Raw genomic sequence first — 17394 nt, 5'->3', positions numbered from 1 at the left:
TACACCCCTCTATTGGGTGATTGGGAGGCTATGGATACGCTTAACACATTTTCCTACTTGTGCAGTGCATCTGTGCAGAGCGAGCTGTCAAAGTGCCAAGGGGGTGTATACAGCCACGGCTCGCTGTGTACTTAGCAACCAAAGCCACTCCGCTCACGCCACTATGACCGAAAAGGCTTTAGAGAGGAAGTTTATTGTCTTACGGTAGCCGCACTTTCAGTTAGATGGCCAGACAACCTTGTATCTCCATTAAAGGGAATCAATCAGCAAGTTTTTGCTATCGCATCTGAGAGAAGCATACTGTAGAGGCAGAGACCCTGATTCCAGCGATGTGTCACTTACTGGGCTGCTTGCTGTCATTTTAACAAAATCACGGTTTTCTCTGCTGCAGATCTAGCAGTTCTCTAAATGCAGAGCCCTGTATAACCCCGCCCACACCACTGATTGGCAGCTTTCTGCCCATGTTCCCACAGTGCTGCCAATCAGTGGTGGGGGTGGGGCTATGCACAGCTCATGACTATGCCTGACCTCCTGGCATCAGGTCTACTACTTTTCTAGCGATAATCTCTTGCTGATAAAACAGTAATATTATGAAAAACTTGCTGATAAAACAGTAATATTATGAAAAACTTGCTGATAAAACAGTAATATTATGAAAAACTTCATGAAGTTTTCAATAAAAAATACACATGAAAACTACAGCAAGCCGCCCAGTAAGTGACACATTGCTGGAATCCCTGCCCTTATATTATTCTGCTCTCGGATTAGGTGTCAAAAACCTGCTGACAGATTCAATGTAACCTGTGGATGACCACTATATCTGCAGGTTAATATCTATAGGGGACATGACAAGTTTCCTTTACATTTCTACAATGTTTCTGTTTTGTGCAATAACAAGATTCTCTTTTTTCTAAAATATTATGTCCTGGAGAGCTGACTTTTGTGACAATGCCCTTATTAACTCATTCACCACCACCAGTGGGGCCGAGATCACAGTAATTAGACTTGATCTAAGTCGTCTCTAACACTGGTATTGCTTATTATTCTTGGTAACAGTCCATGAAACGATCTGGATTTCAATTATTTTTGTAAGAATTTCCAACTTCATTATTACTTAAATCGTCCACTGCCAAGACATGTTTCGTTGGAATAATAGGACATTTTGTCAGACAGATATAATTAGTAAACCTATATCCACAGACATGAGGCTAACGTTCCCATTATATGAGGAGAGATACCCGGTGATCCCTTTAACATCACTTATGTATGCAGAGACAAAAATGATAGGAGTTGTGTGACTATCACCTGTTAGAACCTTGTTTCCGTAGACGGCGTCTTCCAACCTCTTTAGCCATTGTTGGCCCATCCCATTGGGGAAATTGCCCCACATATAAATACGCTTGAGACACGGATTTACTGTGCGCTAACGCTATTGAACATTTAGTGCAGATATTACCTAATTATTAGCTCTTTAAGCATCATGACTTAAGTACTACTTATTCAGATAGGTTTCACAACCAGCTACTTAAAAGAATTCTAACAAGGTCATTTATGTGACTACATTGGAATAGCGTAACTAATTTTGGTTAATTAGGAAATGGTAAGCTTCTGACACATGCACACGTCGGACGTCCATGCACTGCCTCCCAAGATCCGGCAAGCAAAGTCCTTACACAGATATTCTCCCCTGAAAGCAGTACATATGCTGATAACTTCACAGAATATTTCTCTACTTATTACTTTGTCCCTTTTTTTTTAGATTTGTAGAAGATCTAACAGGAATAAACCTTTTTGGCCATTTTGGCCTCTGTTGCGGTGGTACATCAGTACCTCTTTTTTGGTGCTGACTTGCAGTGCGGCAGATGGTGCCGTACATTTTTCTTTCACAACGCAACCCTATGGGGAATGTATGCTACTATATGACTATACCTACATCTACCTATACAGTTCATGGCAGTCCTGGTTCTCCTTAAAGAGACCAGCTGAGTATGTAGTCTTACTAAACAATGTACTATATAGGCAATGCTCCATGGGAAAAAGGCAAATTAGCTCTCTTGTAGGGTGAAAGAAAATATATTTAAATACTTTTTAGGAAAGTCGGCTAACCTAAGTCAATGTAGAAGGCTTTCAAAATGATAAGATAAAAACTTGTCAACAGACAGCCCGTTTTGCTACCCATCCTAAAGGCTAATGTCAAGATAGTAACATAGTAACATAGTAACATAGTTAGTAAGGCCGAAAAAAGACATTTGTCCATCCAGTTCAGCCTATATTCCATCATAATAAATCCCCAGATTTACGTCCTTTTACAGAACCTAATAATTGTATGATACAATATTGTTCTGCTCCAGGAAGACATCCAGGCCTCTCTTGAACCCCTCGACTGAGTTCGCCATCACCACCTCCTCAGGCAAGCAATTCCAGATTCTCACTGCCCTAACAGTAAAGAATCCTCTTCTATGTTGGTGGAAAAACCTTCTCTCCTCCAGACGCAAAGAATGCCCCCTTGTGCCCGTCACCTTCCTTGGTATAAACAGATCCTCAGCGAGATATTTGTATTGTCCCCTTATATACTTATACATGGTTATTAGATCGCCCCTCAGTCGTCTTTTTTCTAGACTAAATAATCCTAATTTCACTAATCTATCTAGGTATTGTAGTTCTCCCATCCCCTTTATTAATTTTGTTGCCCTCCTTTGTACTCTCTCTAGTTCCATTATATCCTTCCTGAGCACCGGTGCCCAAAACTGGACACAGTACTCCATGTGCGGTCTAACTAGGGATTTATACAGAGGCAGTATAATGCTCTCATCATGTGTATCCAGACCTCTTTTAATGCACCCCATGATCCTGTTTGCCTTGGCAGCTGCTGCCTGGCACTGGCTGCTCCAGGTAAGTTTATCATTAACTAGGATCCCCAAGTCCTTCTCCCTGTCAGATTTACCCAGTGGTTTCCCGTTCAGTGTGTAATGGTGATATTGATTCCTTCTTCCCATGTGTATAACCTTACATTTATCATTGTTAAACCTCATCTGCCACCTTTCAGCCCAAGTTTCCAACCTATCCAGATCCATCTGTAGCAGAATACTATCTTCTCTTGTATTAACTGCTTTACATAGTTTTGTATCATCTGCAAATATCGATATTTTACTGTGTAAACCTTCTACCAGATCATTAATGAATATGTTGAAGAGAATAGGTCCCAATACCGACCCCTGCGGTACCCCACTGGTCACAGCAACCCAGTTAGAGACTATACCATTTATAACCACCCTCTGCTTTCTATCACTAAGCCAGTTACTAACCCATTTACACACATTTTCCCCCAGACCAAGCATTCTCATTTTGTGTACCAACCTCTTGTGCGGCACGGTATCAAACGGTACCGGAGATATCAGTGTCCGTGTGTCCATGTGTGTACTACGTGCAGCACACGTGTGGCAACCGTGTGCCGCATCAGTACCACACGGACGGCCGCCGGGGAAGTAGTGCTACTGTAAGCGCTGTTCCCCAGCGGCTGGTACTGAAGCCGGCTGACATCCCTTCTCCCCTACGAGCAGGGGAGAATGAATGAATGATATGCAGCGGGCGCAGGCTCAGTAACTAGCGCTGACATCACTGAGTCTGTGCTCTTTGTTGGCATGAACTCCTGTGACCTCAGGACTGTGGGAGAATGCAAGTCATGAGATCACCGCAGTTCAAGCTCTGTCACAGTGACCTCATCACTTGCATTCTCCCATGGTCCTGAGGTCACAGGAGTTCATGCCAGCAGTGAACACAGACTCAGTGACGTCACCACTAGATACTGAGCCTGCGCCCGCCCGCTGCATATCATTCATTCCCCAGTAGTTTATAGCCAGGATGGTCATATTAGCATCGCTCCCAGTTGTAAAATGTATATACCCCAGATATGGATTACGGCGTGGGACTGACTGAATGCCGGACAGGTATGAGTATATTGTTGGTTTTTCTTTTTTTGTTTTTACAGGAGATCGAGGGCGTCGCTTGGATTGCCAGTATAATAAAGATGACAAAACTGTGTGGTGTATGATCTCATTAAAATACTTTATTCTTACTGTGTGGTGTTTATTTAACCCTTTACCAACTATGGGATTAGTAATGGAGAGGTATCAATAGGAAGGTGACATTAACCCCCCATTACCCTACTTGCCACTGTTACTAGGCAAGTGGGAAAATGGGAAGAACTGGGCAAAGCTACAGAATTGGCACATCTAATAGATGCGCCTTTTCTGGCCAGCTGGGGGCTACTGTTTTTAGGCTGGGGGGCCAATATCCATGGCCCTTTACCAGCCTGAGAATATCAGCCCACACCTGTGAGTTTTGCTGGTTTAGTTTAAAAACATAGGGGGACCCCACGTCGGGTTTTTCATTCATTCAATCATTCATTCATTAATTCTCCCCTGCTTGCGCTGCCCGCAGGCAGATCAGGGGAGAATAATGACAGCTGCATTCAGTACCAGCCACTGGGGAACAGGGCATACAGTAGCACTACTTCCCTGACGGCCGTCCGTTGAGGACGTGGTGCACTGTTCTCCGTGGGCACGTGTGTGGCACGTTTGCGGCCCGTGTGTCCGGGTCAAAACGGACATGTCTGTGTGTTTTGCACACAGACAGACGGTCCGTCAATACACACTAACGTGCATAGGCCCATTCATTTGAATGGGTCTACGTGTGTCAGTGTCTCCGGCACATGAGAAAACTGTCACCACACGTACCGGTGACACTGACATGTGAAACCGGCCTAAGGGGAAATTATATCATACCAATGTCCATCTAAATGTAAGAAATAGCACTCTATGTGCTTCTATGGAGTCAGGGCTTTAGGGAATTTCGGAATTTGGTCCCTCTTGTTTCTCTGGCCAGATACACACATACTATTTCATCTTTATTATTACTTTCTAGATCCCCTAAAGTAAAGTGATTTTTCCCAGTAAATATATTCATAGTTTCAGGGTTGAAGGTAGACTTAAGTCCATTGAGTTCAGCCTAACATGTTGATCCAGAGGATGGCAAAACCCCCATGAGGCAGACACTAATAGCTCCATATTAGGGGAAAATGCCTTCCTGACTCCATATGGAAATCAGATTAGTTCCTGTGGGGTCATCATCACATAATCTAGTGCCCATAACCTGTAAGATTATATTTATCAAGGAAGGCATCCAGACCATTCTTGAATCTTAGTAGTGAATCAACCATTACAATATTTTGTTGAATTCTGTATTCTCACTGCTCTTACAGTACAGAATCTGCATCTGTGATTACAATTAAACTTTCATTCCTCTAGATGTAGAGAATGTCCCTTGTCCCTGTCGCTGCCCTGCGTGTAAAAGGATCATTGGAAAGATCTCTGTACTGTCCCCTCACATACAGTATTTGTACATTGTAGTACAATCTTCAATCTTCAATCTTCAAGCCTTCATATTTCCGAACCGAATAACTCCAAGTTTAATAACCTATCTTGAAATTGCAGACCACTCATTCCCTTAATAACTTTGACTGCTCTTCTCTGCAATCATTTAAAGGGGAACCTGTTATCTCCAAAATGTTGTATTGTATGTATGCAGATCAGGCTGAAAGTCAAGGTATATTGTAACGAGTGCTGACTGTTCCAAATCCCTGTACCGCCCCAATGACTGGAGGCGAGCAGCTGCAGGGAGAATATAACTTTTCTCCCTGTAGCCGCTCTTCCAGTTGACATGATTTAAACAGTTTTTATGTTCAGATTACCAATATTTTTGCTAGTAGTAGTAAATATAATTTTTGGAGGTGTGAAGTTTTCTTTAAAGTTCCTTTATTTATTTATTTATTTATTTTACAACCATTTTTTCCAATTATAATTTGGATACTATGTAGAATGCCACAAAATTCCCCAAGCACTGAATTATTGGAGAAGTTGAAAGATTTTGCACTCTTACTAGGCGACATCACATTTTTTCTATGTCTTAGATACAAACAAATTTCTAGATCAATTCCAATGATGATGGCATTTATTCTTATAGAATAAATATATTTATTTTTATAATAATTGAGTCTGTGTGTCAAGGAGGAAAAACGACAAAAGAAATAAGAAGAAAATTATCTGTACAACTCTATGTATTAAATCCAAATTACAATGTGATCATACTGCAGGTTGTAGGAAATTATGGTGATTGCAGGTAGCCTATTCCAGTGTCCTAGATGTCCATACTATCTATATTAATTGAAAATACATGCTTGGAAAGATGTACATATATTTAATTCAAAAGACAATGACCTACAAGAAAATGAAGTAAAAGTATGAGAGGGGTCTTCAGTAAATAATACATAATGAAGGGAGGCTTGTAGCAGCTTGACCTTGATTAACCTTCGTGCAGGCTTCTTGCACAATTACCATGGTTTAGAAGAACAGAGGGGAACAATGTAATTTGTCTACAAGAAAGGTATTTGCTTACCGCTAAGGAGAGGATGATTATGCCGAAACGGAGCTGGCAATTTACCAATCTCTTCTAGTCTGTGGCTCATTACCCTGGACAGGTGGCCTGTGTGGTGTAGGCTGCCGACGATAATGCTGTGCACATAAATAGGCTCGATGAAGTGACTAAGAAGGGCACCCTGTAACCCCAGGATATTCCATCTGGACAAAGAAATTGAAATTACACTGGTCAGAAAATACAGAATCAGGTGATTACAAGCTGCAGTCACAGTACAAGACTCGAGTTACCTGCTGACAAAATCAGAAATACATAGGGTGTCCAGTGCTATCGAGCTAGAATATCCCCCACTCATCGTAGTAGGCTACATCTCATAGTTCAGTGACAGCGGGAGATCCACCATTTGTGTTATCGTGGTCTACAGCAGGGGTGTCAAACTGCATCCCTCGAGGGCTGCAAACAGGTCATGTTTTCAGGATTTCCTGGTACTGCACAGGTGATAATTTAATCACCTACACAAATAATGAGTTGGTGATTAAATTATCACCTGTGCAGTACAAGGAAATCCTTAAAACATGACCTGTTTGCAGCCCTCCAGGAATGCAGTTTGACACCCCTGGTCTACAGTATATTATGCCTATAAAGTCAATCTAAAAAGTCACCTTTTTTTGATAATCTTACAATATTAATAGACGTAACCATTATCCTAACACGACCACATCTACCATCAGCAAAGCTTTATACAGTCATCCAGGCTGTTTGGCTTAGACATTAGCATCTAAATGTAAGAAAAGGGCTGCCCCTGCCCTCATCTCCAGAATGTAGAGCTGCTGCCACAAAAGTTGTTCTCCCTGTAAACAACACATTTTGCCTTTGCATTACTTAGGCGGACAATATATCTTAATTAGTTACCGCTTGAGGCTTCATTTTTCTTTGGTGATAAGGTAAATTTTTTCGTTCTCAATGTAGAGAAGTGTACCATGCCCAGAACGCATGTGTATAGGGTGGTCAGGAGATACAGTGCTCATCAACAGCTAGCTAAGGTGATTTACCACTTTAATAGGTAATTTGGAAGTCAGCTCATAAAAAATAGACCCAACTAAACCCCAAATGTGGATGTCTTTGCTTGATTGTTGAGGCTCATTATTGTCAGAACCTCAACCGGCAGGAAGACTCATTGCTATTATGGTAAGCTAGTTTGATCATGACTTCATCGGAAAACTGAGACACATTATTCAAGAATATGCTTCATTATTTTAAGCACAAATATAGGTTCTCTACACAACTCTCTTATTGGATAGTTTCAAATACTGTATTTTCTGGCGTATAAGACTACTTTTTAACCCCCGAAAATCTTCTCAAAAGTCGGGTATCGTCTTATACGCCAGGTGTCGTTTTATAGGGCAGGTGCGGAGTAATCTGCGGTCGCCACATATTGTGGGGGGAGCGACCCCAATGACGAGGTGAGGGGGCGCCTCATCGGGAAGGTGTAAGTGAAGCAGAGGCAGAGAGGGCGAGCCAGATGAGTGAAAGAGAAGTGTTTTTCTAGGCACAGCACCGCTCTCTCTCTTTTTTGCATAACCCTGGCATCCCAGACGCTGACAGTTTGCTTCACTTACACCTTCCTGGTGAGGCGCTCCCTCACCTCGTCATCGGGACCACTCCCCCCACTATATACTTCGACCGCAAATTGCTCCGCACCCACCCTATAAGACGACACCCGGCATATAAGACAACCCCCGACTTTTGAGAAGATTCTATATTTTAACTGGAAAAGTTGGGGGTCGTCTTATACGCCCAGTCGTCTTATATGCCGGAAAATACGGGTAAGCCTAATATGGCCGCATTTTCCCACCATATTACGGTCAATTGTCCTGACCCTACTGAACTTCTAATGACCTTAACTTATAGTATCCATGCTATTTTGGCTAAGTAAACCTGGCATAAAAATGTGGCCATATTGCTGAAATTGTCTTTTAACTAAGGGAATGGCAACAAGATACACACATTTGTGAAGTGATTATAAATATTTTTGGTTCCTATTGCTGATATCACAAATGAAGTTCCCATTCGTGAACATTTTTCTATAAAATGTACTACATTGCTGCCAACATCAGTATATTGATACCTTAATTCAATTTCAACTTTGCCTCTACACCCCCCCAGAAAGAAAAAAATATTGCTATTGCTATGGGTGACTAACACTTTTTGTTAGAATAGGAAACTATGTGTATAGACTGTATATAGTGATCATGACATAAATGGTCAATACACAGTGGTGTAGTTATAGGTAGCGTACAGGTAGCATTTACATCCACTACCTGAGAAAGGCCTCTATGCAGGCCAAAACGTGATGTCTTTTATCATGACATTCCAAAAAATGTTCCACCTTTTTTTTCTCATATGGAAGCTGGATAAATTCTCTTTTTTTCGTGTTGACCCTACTGGATTTGGAGATCCTGATTTTTGGATTATCCATCCTGGCTGTTTATTTGCCTTTTTGTTGTGCTATCTAAATTTTTGTTTTTCCTTTGTATCTAGGTCTTTGGTGCCTGTGAGGGCACAGAAGCTCCTCTGTCAATTAAGATACTCTGGGGTCTCAATACACAAAGGAAAACACAAGGCATATACTGTATATGTGTTTTATATATGCCTTTAGTCATTGCCAACGATCCCATGTTGTATATAGACTTTTCGTCATTGCCAATGACCTAAAAAAAAATGGCTTACACTGAAGCTTGTGGGCCCCAATCTGATATAGCCAACATGGTCCCCAACTAATGCGGGTCTATATTAGTATTGGTCTTTTCATAATAGCGAACGAATTTCGACAGAGGAAAACACAATCCTTTTTTTCCCCCCTTAAAATGGCCATTTTGCAGCTAATTTCTAACATCATCGTCTTGTTCATTAATTAGCATTTCTCGATCGTTAGGGCAATTATTGTTCTGCCTCCATGCAATGAATCTCTTTTCATGATTAATCAGGACAGGAGTCATTATATTTTCCCTTTCCCAAAGCAGTCAATTACTACGGAATACTTCCCATTAATTACCAAATGTTTAAACAGGCGCATTGTACCTGAGGAGCAATCTGCTTAAGGAACCTGTGACACAGAGCACTTTGCAAAAAATAAAAAAAAAGGGTCCCTTTAAATTTTATTCCAAAAACACAAGCAATTTAGCTTGCGATATTAATTTGCCTCAGAAGCAGAGCTGTGAATTAGAAACATCTTTTAATCTCATGCTAGAAAAGGCAGCCATCTGGCTGCTGAGAATTTTGAGAGAATCTTCTTCTCTCACTCTGCAAATACAGGTCATTAAAGTAATGTGTTCATCTACATAAAACTCAAATGGAATATAAAAGGTAATATTTATATACAAACAATTTAGTCCCACAATTTAAACAGTCATTGATTTTATGAAACATTTACTTTAGACTATCAGATTTGCATATCTCTGTTCGGCAATTTTTCCAAGTAATGTAATATTTGGAAAGAAAGGAATATCATTAAATACTCACCTTTTCAAAATTCTAAATGAACAGTTATGGCGGCAGACGGATATTCTATGTTTTTTTTTTTTTGCTCGTCAATAAATATATTTTTTTTATATGTAGAATTATTATGGATCATGTCTACATTTTATCTCTTTCTAATAAATTGCATTGGAGGAGTAAGCAGTGTTTAGCAAATTCATACACGCGTTCTGCTGTGAACGGTTTGGATGAGCGGTGTAAAGGCTATATATTATCTAAACATGGTCGAGACAATAAGCTTGGCAAGCTGGACTGATATTTAGAGAATGTGATTTATTTTCTCCTGGCGTGATAATAACCATAGTTTAGATGCCGAAATGTATTTTCCAAATATAACAGAGTTCACAAAAATTAGAAAATAAAAATTTCTTTCTTTGAGGAATGAAGAGACCCTTTAAAAGAACTGTCTAAGATGATACAAAAAAACCCCTCAACAGCTCGTGTTTTCACTTACTGTATGTTAATTAGTTTGATCAGATATTATAATTCGGCCTATGTTCCTTCAGTGCAAATACCAGACATATTTAGGCTATGTGCGTACGGTGCGGATTTTGCTGCGGATCCACAGCGTTTCTGCAGCAGTTTCCCATGAGTTTACAGTTCAATGTAAACCTATGGGAAACCGAAAACGCTGTGCACATGCTGCGGAACACAACGCGCGGGAACGCAGCGTTTTATTTTCCGCAGCATGTCAATTCTTTGTGCAGAATCGCAGCGATTCTGCACACATAGGAATGCATTGATCCGCTTACTTCCCGCATGGGGCTGTGCCCACCATGCGGGAGGTAAGCGGATCATGTGTGGATGGTACCCGGGGTGGAGGAGAGGAGACTCTCCTCCAGGCCCTGGGAACCATACTTGTGGTAAAAAAAAGAATTAAAATAAAAAATAATGATATACTCACCTCTCAGTGCTGCACACGGCCGTCTGGTCTCAGGGTTGCTATGCGAGCAGGGCCTGCGATGACGTCGCGGTCACATGACCGTGACGTCACGAAGGTCCTTCTCGCATAGCATCTTTGGAACCGGACCGCCGCCTGCAGCCCCGAGGAGATCAGGACGTCAGAGGGTGAGTATAACCATTTTTTAAATTATTTTTAACATTACTATTGATGCTGCATATGCAGCATCAATAGTAAAACAAGTGCAGGAGTAACCCGCAGCGGAAACCGCAAGACAAACCGTGATAAATCTGCAGGGATAACCGCAGCGGTTTTGCCCAGCAGATTTATCAAATCCGCTGCGGGAGAACCCACACAGGACCCTGCCTACGTGTGCACATAGCCTTAGGCCACGTTCAGTATTTGGTCTGCATTATACATCAGTATTTGTAAACGAAAATCAGGAGTGGGTGCAAAATGAAGAATGGTGACGTGTTTCTTTGATACTTTTTCTCTGATTGTTCCACTCCTGGTTTTGGCTTACAAATACTGAGGCAAAATATTGTATTGTAAAAAAAATGGTTATTTTATGAGCCCGAAATTTTTAAGATAGGTATTTCATCGTAGATGTAGGTGGTTGATACAGTGCAATGGAAACAACCTATAGTTTAAAAAACACTGAATGATACTTGCCCACAGTCCCGAATTTGCAGGGATAACCCTCTGACATGGAAAAAAGTGCTGAGCTTAGCAAAACCACATTCATTCATTTTAGCGGTGTTCACCGTATAGGCATCGCATGGAGCTACACTGGTCCAGGCATGGAAATCAGCAGTCAAGAAAGAATCCTCTAGCGATGTCACGAAAAATAAGATAAAACTTTACACTTATCGGTATATTAAAATTGTGTCGTGCCTCAATACACTCGAGAAACCAGCGCGTTTCAGCTTACAAAGCCTTACTCATGGCTAAGGTATTGTTGATTCTACTGCCACATAAGAGGTATTCATTAGAGACCACCTGTTTGGTCAACAACCGATGAGTACAAATTATGCATGCACCTGGTAGCAAATGCATGATTAAAACAAGTAGTATACACACTGAAAATATGTTAAAACACGCTAAGAATTATTAAAACGCTGAAGCAATTTAAGTACATTACATATATTGAAGGATGAAAAGCAAAGTCATGTCACCCTCCGCATATCATTACAAATATTCCAGTAGGGAACTTATATGCACAAAATGCAGCTGCACTAGATCTGAGGGTTTCCAAGTAGAATCTGATAAAGTTCTAATGAAACCTAGGGACAGGGGATATACGAATGCTATCCTCAATCGTGCTATTGGAACAGTCGCTGAAATAGATAGACGGGATTTGTTGGGAACTAGAAACTGAGGTAAGAAACTCTCTCAAAATACAAAAAATAATCCCATCACTTTCTCCACCCGACTTAGCTCACAATATTATTCTATAATTTCTATCATAAAGAAATATTTACCGATCTTGTATCAGGACTCCAAATTAGCTTACATCGTTATTCACACAGATGTACGGTTTGTGGCTATATCCCAGTCTTTTTTTTGAAAGATGCCAAACAATCAACTGAAACCTGGCTTATCCTGAGGGGTTTCTACAAATTTGGACATTCAAGATGCATTTCTTGTGATCATGTTGCAACCATGCCTTTACAGAATGGGAAGTATTAACCTAATATTGGATTGGTAGCCAGTGTACAAAATTGCAGGATTTCAGAAATACATATATTTATATATATATATATATATATATATATATATATATATATATATATATATACACCAATGTCATTAAGAATTATTTTCAGAGTAAAGAAGAAGAACACGTCCTGGAGGTGATGATATGGCCTCCACAGAGCCCTAATCTCAACATCATTGAGTCTGTCTGGGATTACATGAAGACACAAAAGATCTGTGGTTAGTTCTCCAAGATGTTTGGAACAACCTCCTGCCGACTTCCTTTAACCCCTTCACCCCAAAGCCTGTTTTCACCTAAGTGACAGGGCCAATTTTTACAATTCTGACCACTGTCACTTTATGAGGTCATAACTCTGAAACGCTTCAACGCATCTTGGTGATTCTGACATTGTTTTCTCGTGACATATTGTACTTCATGAAAGTGGTAAAACTTCTTCGATATGACTTGCATTTATTTGTGAAAAAAACAAAAATGTGTCAGAAATTATGAAATATTAGCAATTTTGAAACTTTTAGTTTTTATGCCCTTAAATTAGAGAGTTATATCACACAATATAGTTAATAAACAACATTTCCCACATGTCTACTTTACATCAGCACAATTTTGGAAACATAATTTTTTTTTGTTAGGGAGTTATAAGGGTTAAAAGTTGACCAGCGATTTCTCATTTTTGCAACAAAATTTGCACAACCATTTTTTTTACGGACCACCTCACACTTGAAGTGACTTTGAGGGGTCTATATGACAGAAAATGCCCAAAAGTGACACCATTCTAAAAACTGCACCCCTCAAGGTACTCAAAACCACATTCAAAAAGTTTATTAACCCTTCAGGTGCGTCACAGGATAACAAATTTAACATTTAACTTTTTTTTCACAAAATTTTTACTTCAGGTCCAATTTGTTTCATTTTACCAAGGGTAACAGGAGAAATTGGACCACAAAAGTCGTTGTACAATTTGTCCTGAGTACGCCGATACCCCATATGTGGGGGTAAACCACTGTTTGGGCACATGGCAGAGCTCGGAAGGGAAGGAGCGCCATTTGACTTTCCACTGCAAGATTTGCTGGAATTGAGATTGGAGCCCATGTCACGATTGGAGAGCCCCTGATGTGCCTAAACAGTGGAAACCCCCACAAGTGACACCATTTTGGAAAGTAGACCCTCTAAGGAACTAATCTAGATGTGTGGTGAGCACTTTAAACCTCCACGTGCTTCACAGAAGTTTATAATGTAGAGCCGTAAAAAAAATTCTTATTAATTTTCACAAAAAATGATCTTTTTGCCCCCAATTTTTTTTCCCCAAGGGTAACAGGATAAATTGGACCCCAAAAGTTGTTGTGCAATTTGTCCTGAGTACGCCGATACTTCATATATAAATAAACCACTGTTTGAGCACATGGCAGAGCTCGGAAGGGAAGGAGCGCCATTTGACTTTTCAATGCAAAATTGGCTGGAATTGAGATCGGAACCCATGTCGCATTTGGAGAGCCCCTGACGTGCCTTAACAGTGGAAACCCCCCACAAGTGACCCCATTTTGGAAAGAAGACCCCCTAAGGAACTTATCTAGATGTGTGGTGAGCACTTTTAACCCCCAATTGTTTCACTAAAGTTTAGAATGTAGCGGTGTGAAAATTAAAAAATCATTTTTTCTTTCCACAAAATGATGTTTTAGCCCGCAATTTTTTTTTTCGCCAAGGGTAACAGGAGAAATTGGACCACAAAAGTTATTGTCCAATTTGTCCTGAGTATGCTGATACCCATATGTTGGGGGGAACCACCGTTTGAGTGCACGGCAGAGCTCGGAAGGGAAGGAGCGCCGTTTGAAATGCAGACTTAGATGGATTGGTCTGCAGGTGTCATGTTGCATTTGCAGAGCCCCTGATGTACCTAAACAGTAGAAACCCCCCACAAGTGACCCCATATTGGAAACTAGACCCCCCAAGGAACTTATCTAGATGTGTTGTGAGAGCTTTGAACCAACAAGTGTTTCACTACAGTTTATAACGCAGAGCCGTGAAAATAAAAAATTTTTTTTTTCCACAAAAATGATATTTTAGCCCCCACGTTTTTATTTTCCCAAGGGTAACAGGACAAATTAGACCCCAAAAGTTGTTGTCAAACTTGTCCTGAGAATGCTGATACCCCATATGTTGGGGGGAACCACTGTTTGGGTGCACGGCAGAGCTTGGAAGGGAAGGAGCGCCGTTTGAAATGCAGACTTAGATAGTAACATAGTAACATAGTTAGTAAGGCCGAAAAAAGACATTTGTCCATCCAGTTCAGCCTATATTCCATCATAATAAATACCCAGATCTACGTCCTTCTACAGAACCTAATAATTGTATGATACAATATTGTTCTGCTCCAGGAAGACATCCAGGCCTCTCTTGAACCCCTCGACTGAGTTCGCCATCACCACCTCCTCAGGCAAGCAATTCCAGATTCTCACTGCCCTAACAGTAAAGAATCCTCTTCTATGTTGGTGGAAAAACCTTCTCTCCTCCAGACGCAAAGAATGCCCCCTTGTGCCCGTCACCTTCCTTGGTATAAACAGATCCTCAGCGAGATATTTGTATTGTCCCCTTATATACTTATACATGGTTATTAGATCGCCCCTCAGTCGTCTTTTTTCTAGACTAAATAATCCTAATTTCGCTAATCTATCTGGGTATTGTAGTTCTCCCATCCCCTTTATTAATTTTGTTGCCCTCCTTTGTACTCTCTCTAGTTCCATTATATCCTTCCTGAGCACCGGTGCCCAAAACTGGACACAGTACTCCATGTGCGGTCTAACTAGGGATTTGTACAGAGGCAGTATAATGCTCTCATCATGTGTATCCAGACCTCTTTTAATGCACCCCATGATCCTGTTTGCCTTGGCAGCTGCTGCCTGGCACTGGCTGCTCCAGGTAAGTTTATCATTAACTAGGATCCCCAAGTCCTTCTCCCTGTCAGATTTACCCAGTGGTTTCCCGTTCAGTGTGTAATGGTGATATTGATTCCCTCTTCCCATGTGTATAACCTTACATTTATCATTGTTAAACCTCATCTGCCACCTTTCAGCCCAAGTTTCCAACTTATCCAGATCCATCTGTAGCAGAATACTATCTTCTCTTGTATTAACTGCTTTACATAGTTTTGTATCATCTGCAAATATCGATATTTTACTGTGTAAACCTTCTACCAGATCATTAATGAATATGTTGAAGAGAACAGGTCCCAATACTGACCCCTGCGGTACCCCACTGGTCACAGCGACCCAGTTAGAGACTATACCATTTATAACCACCCTCTGCTTTCTATCACTAAGCCAGTTACTAACCCATTTACACACATTTTCCCCCAGACCAAGCATTCTCATTTTGTGTACCAACCTCTTGTGCGGCACGGTATCAAACGCTTTGGAAAAATCGAGATATACCACGTCCAATGACTCACCGTGGTCCAGTCTATAGCTTACCTCTTCATAAAAACTGATTAGATTGGTTTGACAGGAGCGATTTCTCATAAACCCATGCTGATATGGAGTTAAACAGTTATTCTCATTGAGATAATCCAGAATAACATCCCTCAGAAACCCTTCAAATATTTTACCAACAATAGAGGTTAGACTTACTGGCCTATAATTTCCAGGTTCACTTTTAGAGCCCTTTTTGAATATTGGCACCACATTTGCTATGCGCCAGTCCTGCGGAACAGACCCTGTCGCTATAGAGTCACTAAAAATAAGAAATAATGGTTTATCTATTACATTACTTAGTTCTCTTAGTACTCGTGGGTGTATGCCATCCGGACCCGGAGATTTATCTATTTTAATCTTATTTAGCCGGTTTCGCACCTCTTCTTGGGTTAGATTGGTGACCCTTAATATAGGGTTTTCATTGTTTCTTGGGATTTCACCTAGCATTTCATTTTCCACCGTGAATACCGTGGAGAAGAAGGTGTTTAATATGTTAGCTTTTTCCTCGTCATCTACAACCATTCTTTCCTCACTATTTTTTAAGGGGCCTACATTTTCAGTTTTTATTCTTTTACTATTGATATAGTTGAAGAACAGTTTGGGATTAGTTTTACTCTCCTTAGCAATGTGCTTCTCTGTTTCCTTTTTGGCAGCTTTAATTAGTTTTTTAGATAAAGTATTTTTCTCCCTATAGTTTTTTAGAGCTTCAATGGTGCCATCCTGCTTTAGTAGTGCAAATGCTTTCTTTTTACTGTTAATTGGAGATGGATTGGTCTGCAGGCGACATGTTGATTTGCAGAGCCCCTGATGTACCTAAACAGTAGAAACCCCCCACAAGTGACCCCATATTGGAAACTAGAGCCCCCAAGGAACTTATCTAGATGTGTTGTGAGAGCTTTGAACTAACAAGTGTTTCACTACAGTTTATAACGCAGAGCCGTGAAAATAAAAAATATATTTTTTTTCCACGAAAATGATATTTTAGCCCCCAGGTTTTTTTTTTCCCAAGGGTAACAGGACAAATTGGACCCCAAAAGTTGTTGTCCAACTTGTCCTGAGAACGCTGATACCCCATATGTTGGGGGGAACTGTTATGAAAGGCAATTCAGTACTACAATGGACATAGCGGTCAGAGCACATACAGTGATCTGACAATAACCCAAAATCATAGAACGAGCTCTGAGACGTGGGAACTCTGCAGACCGCAATCCCTAATCCTCTCCAAACAACACTAGAGGCAGCCGTGGATTGCGCCTAACTCTGCCTATGCAACTCGGCACAGCCTGGGAAACTAACTAGCCTGAAGATAGAAAATAAGCCTACCTTGCCTCAGAGAAATACCC

The 17394-nt window shown here is 40.8% G+C and overlaps 1 protein-coding gene across 1 annotated transcript in view; it reads right to left on the bottom strand.

Moving 5' to 3' along the window:
* ADARB2 (adenosine deaminase RNA specific B2 (inactive)) overlaps nt 1–17394 on the bottom strand; it is an 808988-nt gene that overhangs the window by 37183 nt on the left and 754411 nt on the right. Inside the window, exon 10 of the mRNA XM_069729698.1 lies at nt 6454–6635. Within this exon, the coding sequence (XP_069585799.1) occupies nt 6454–6635 (182 nt within the window). The remainder of the gene's footprint in view (nt 1–6453; nt 6636–17394) is intronic.

Source organism: Ranitomeya imitator, chromosome 6 (assembly GCF_032444005.1).
Source record: "Ranitomeya imitator isolate aRanImi1 chromosome 6, aRanImi1.pri, whole genome shotgun sequence".
NCBI classification, from domain to species: domain Eukaryota; kingdom Metazoa; phylum Chordata; class Amphibia; order Anura; family Dendrobatidae; genus Ranitomeya; species Ranitomeya imitator.
This window is presented reverse-complemented; position numbering and strand designations above follow the sequence as displayed.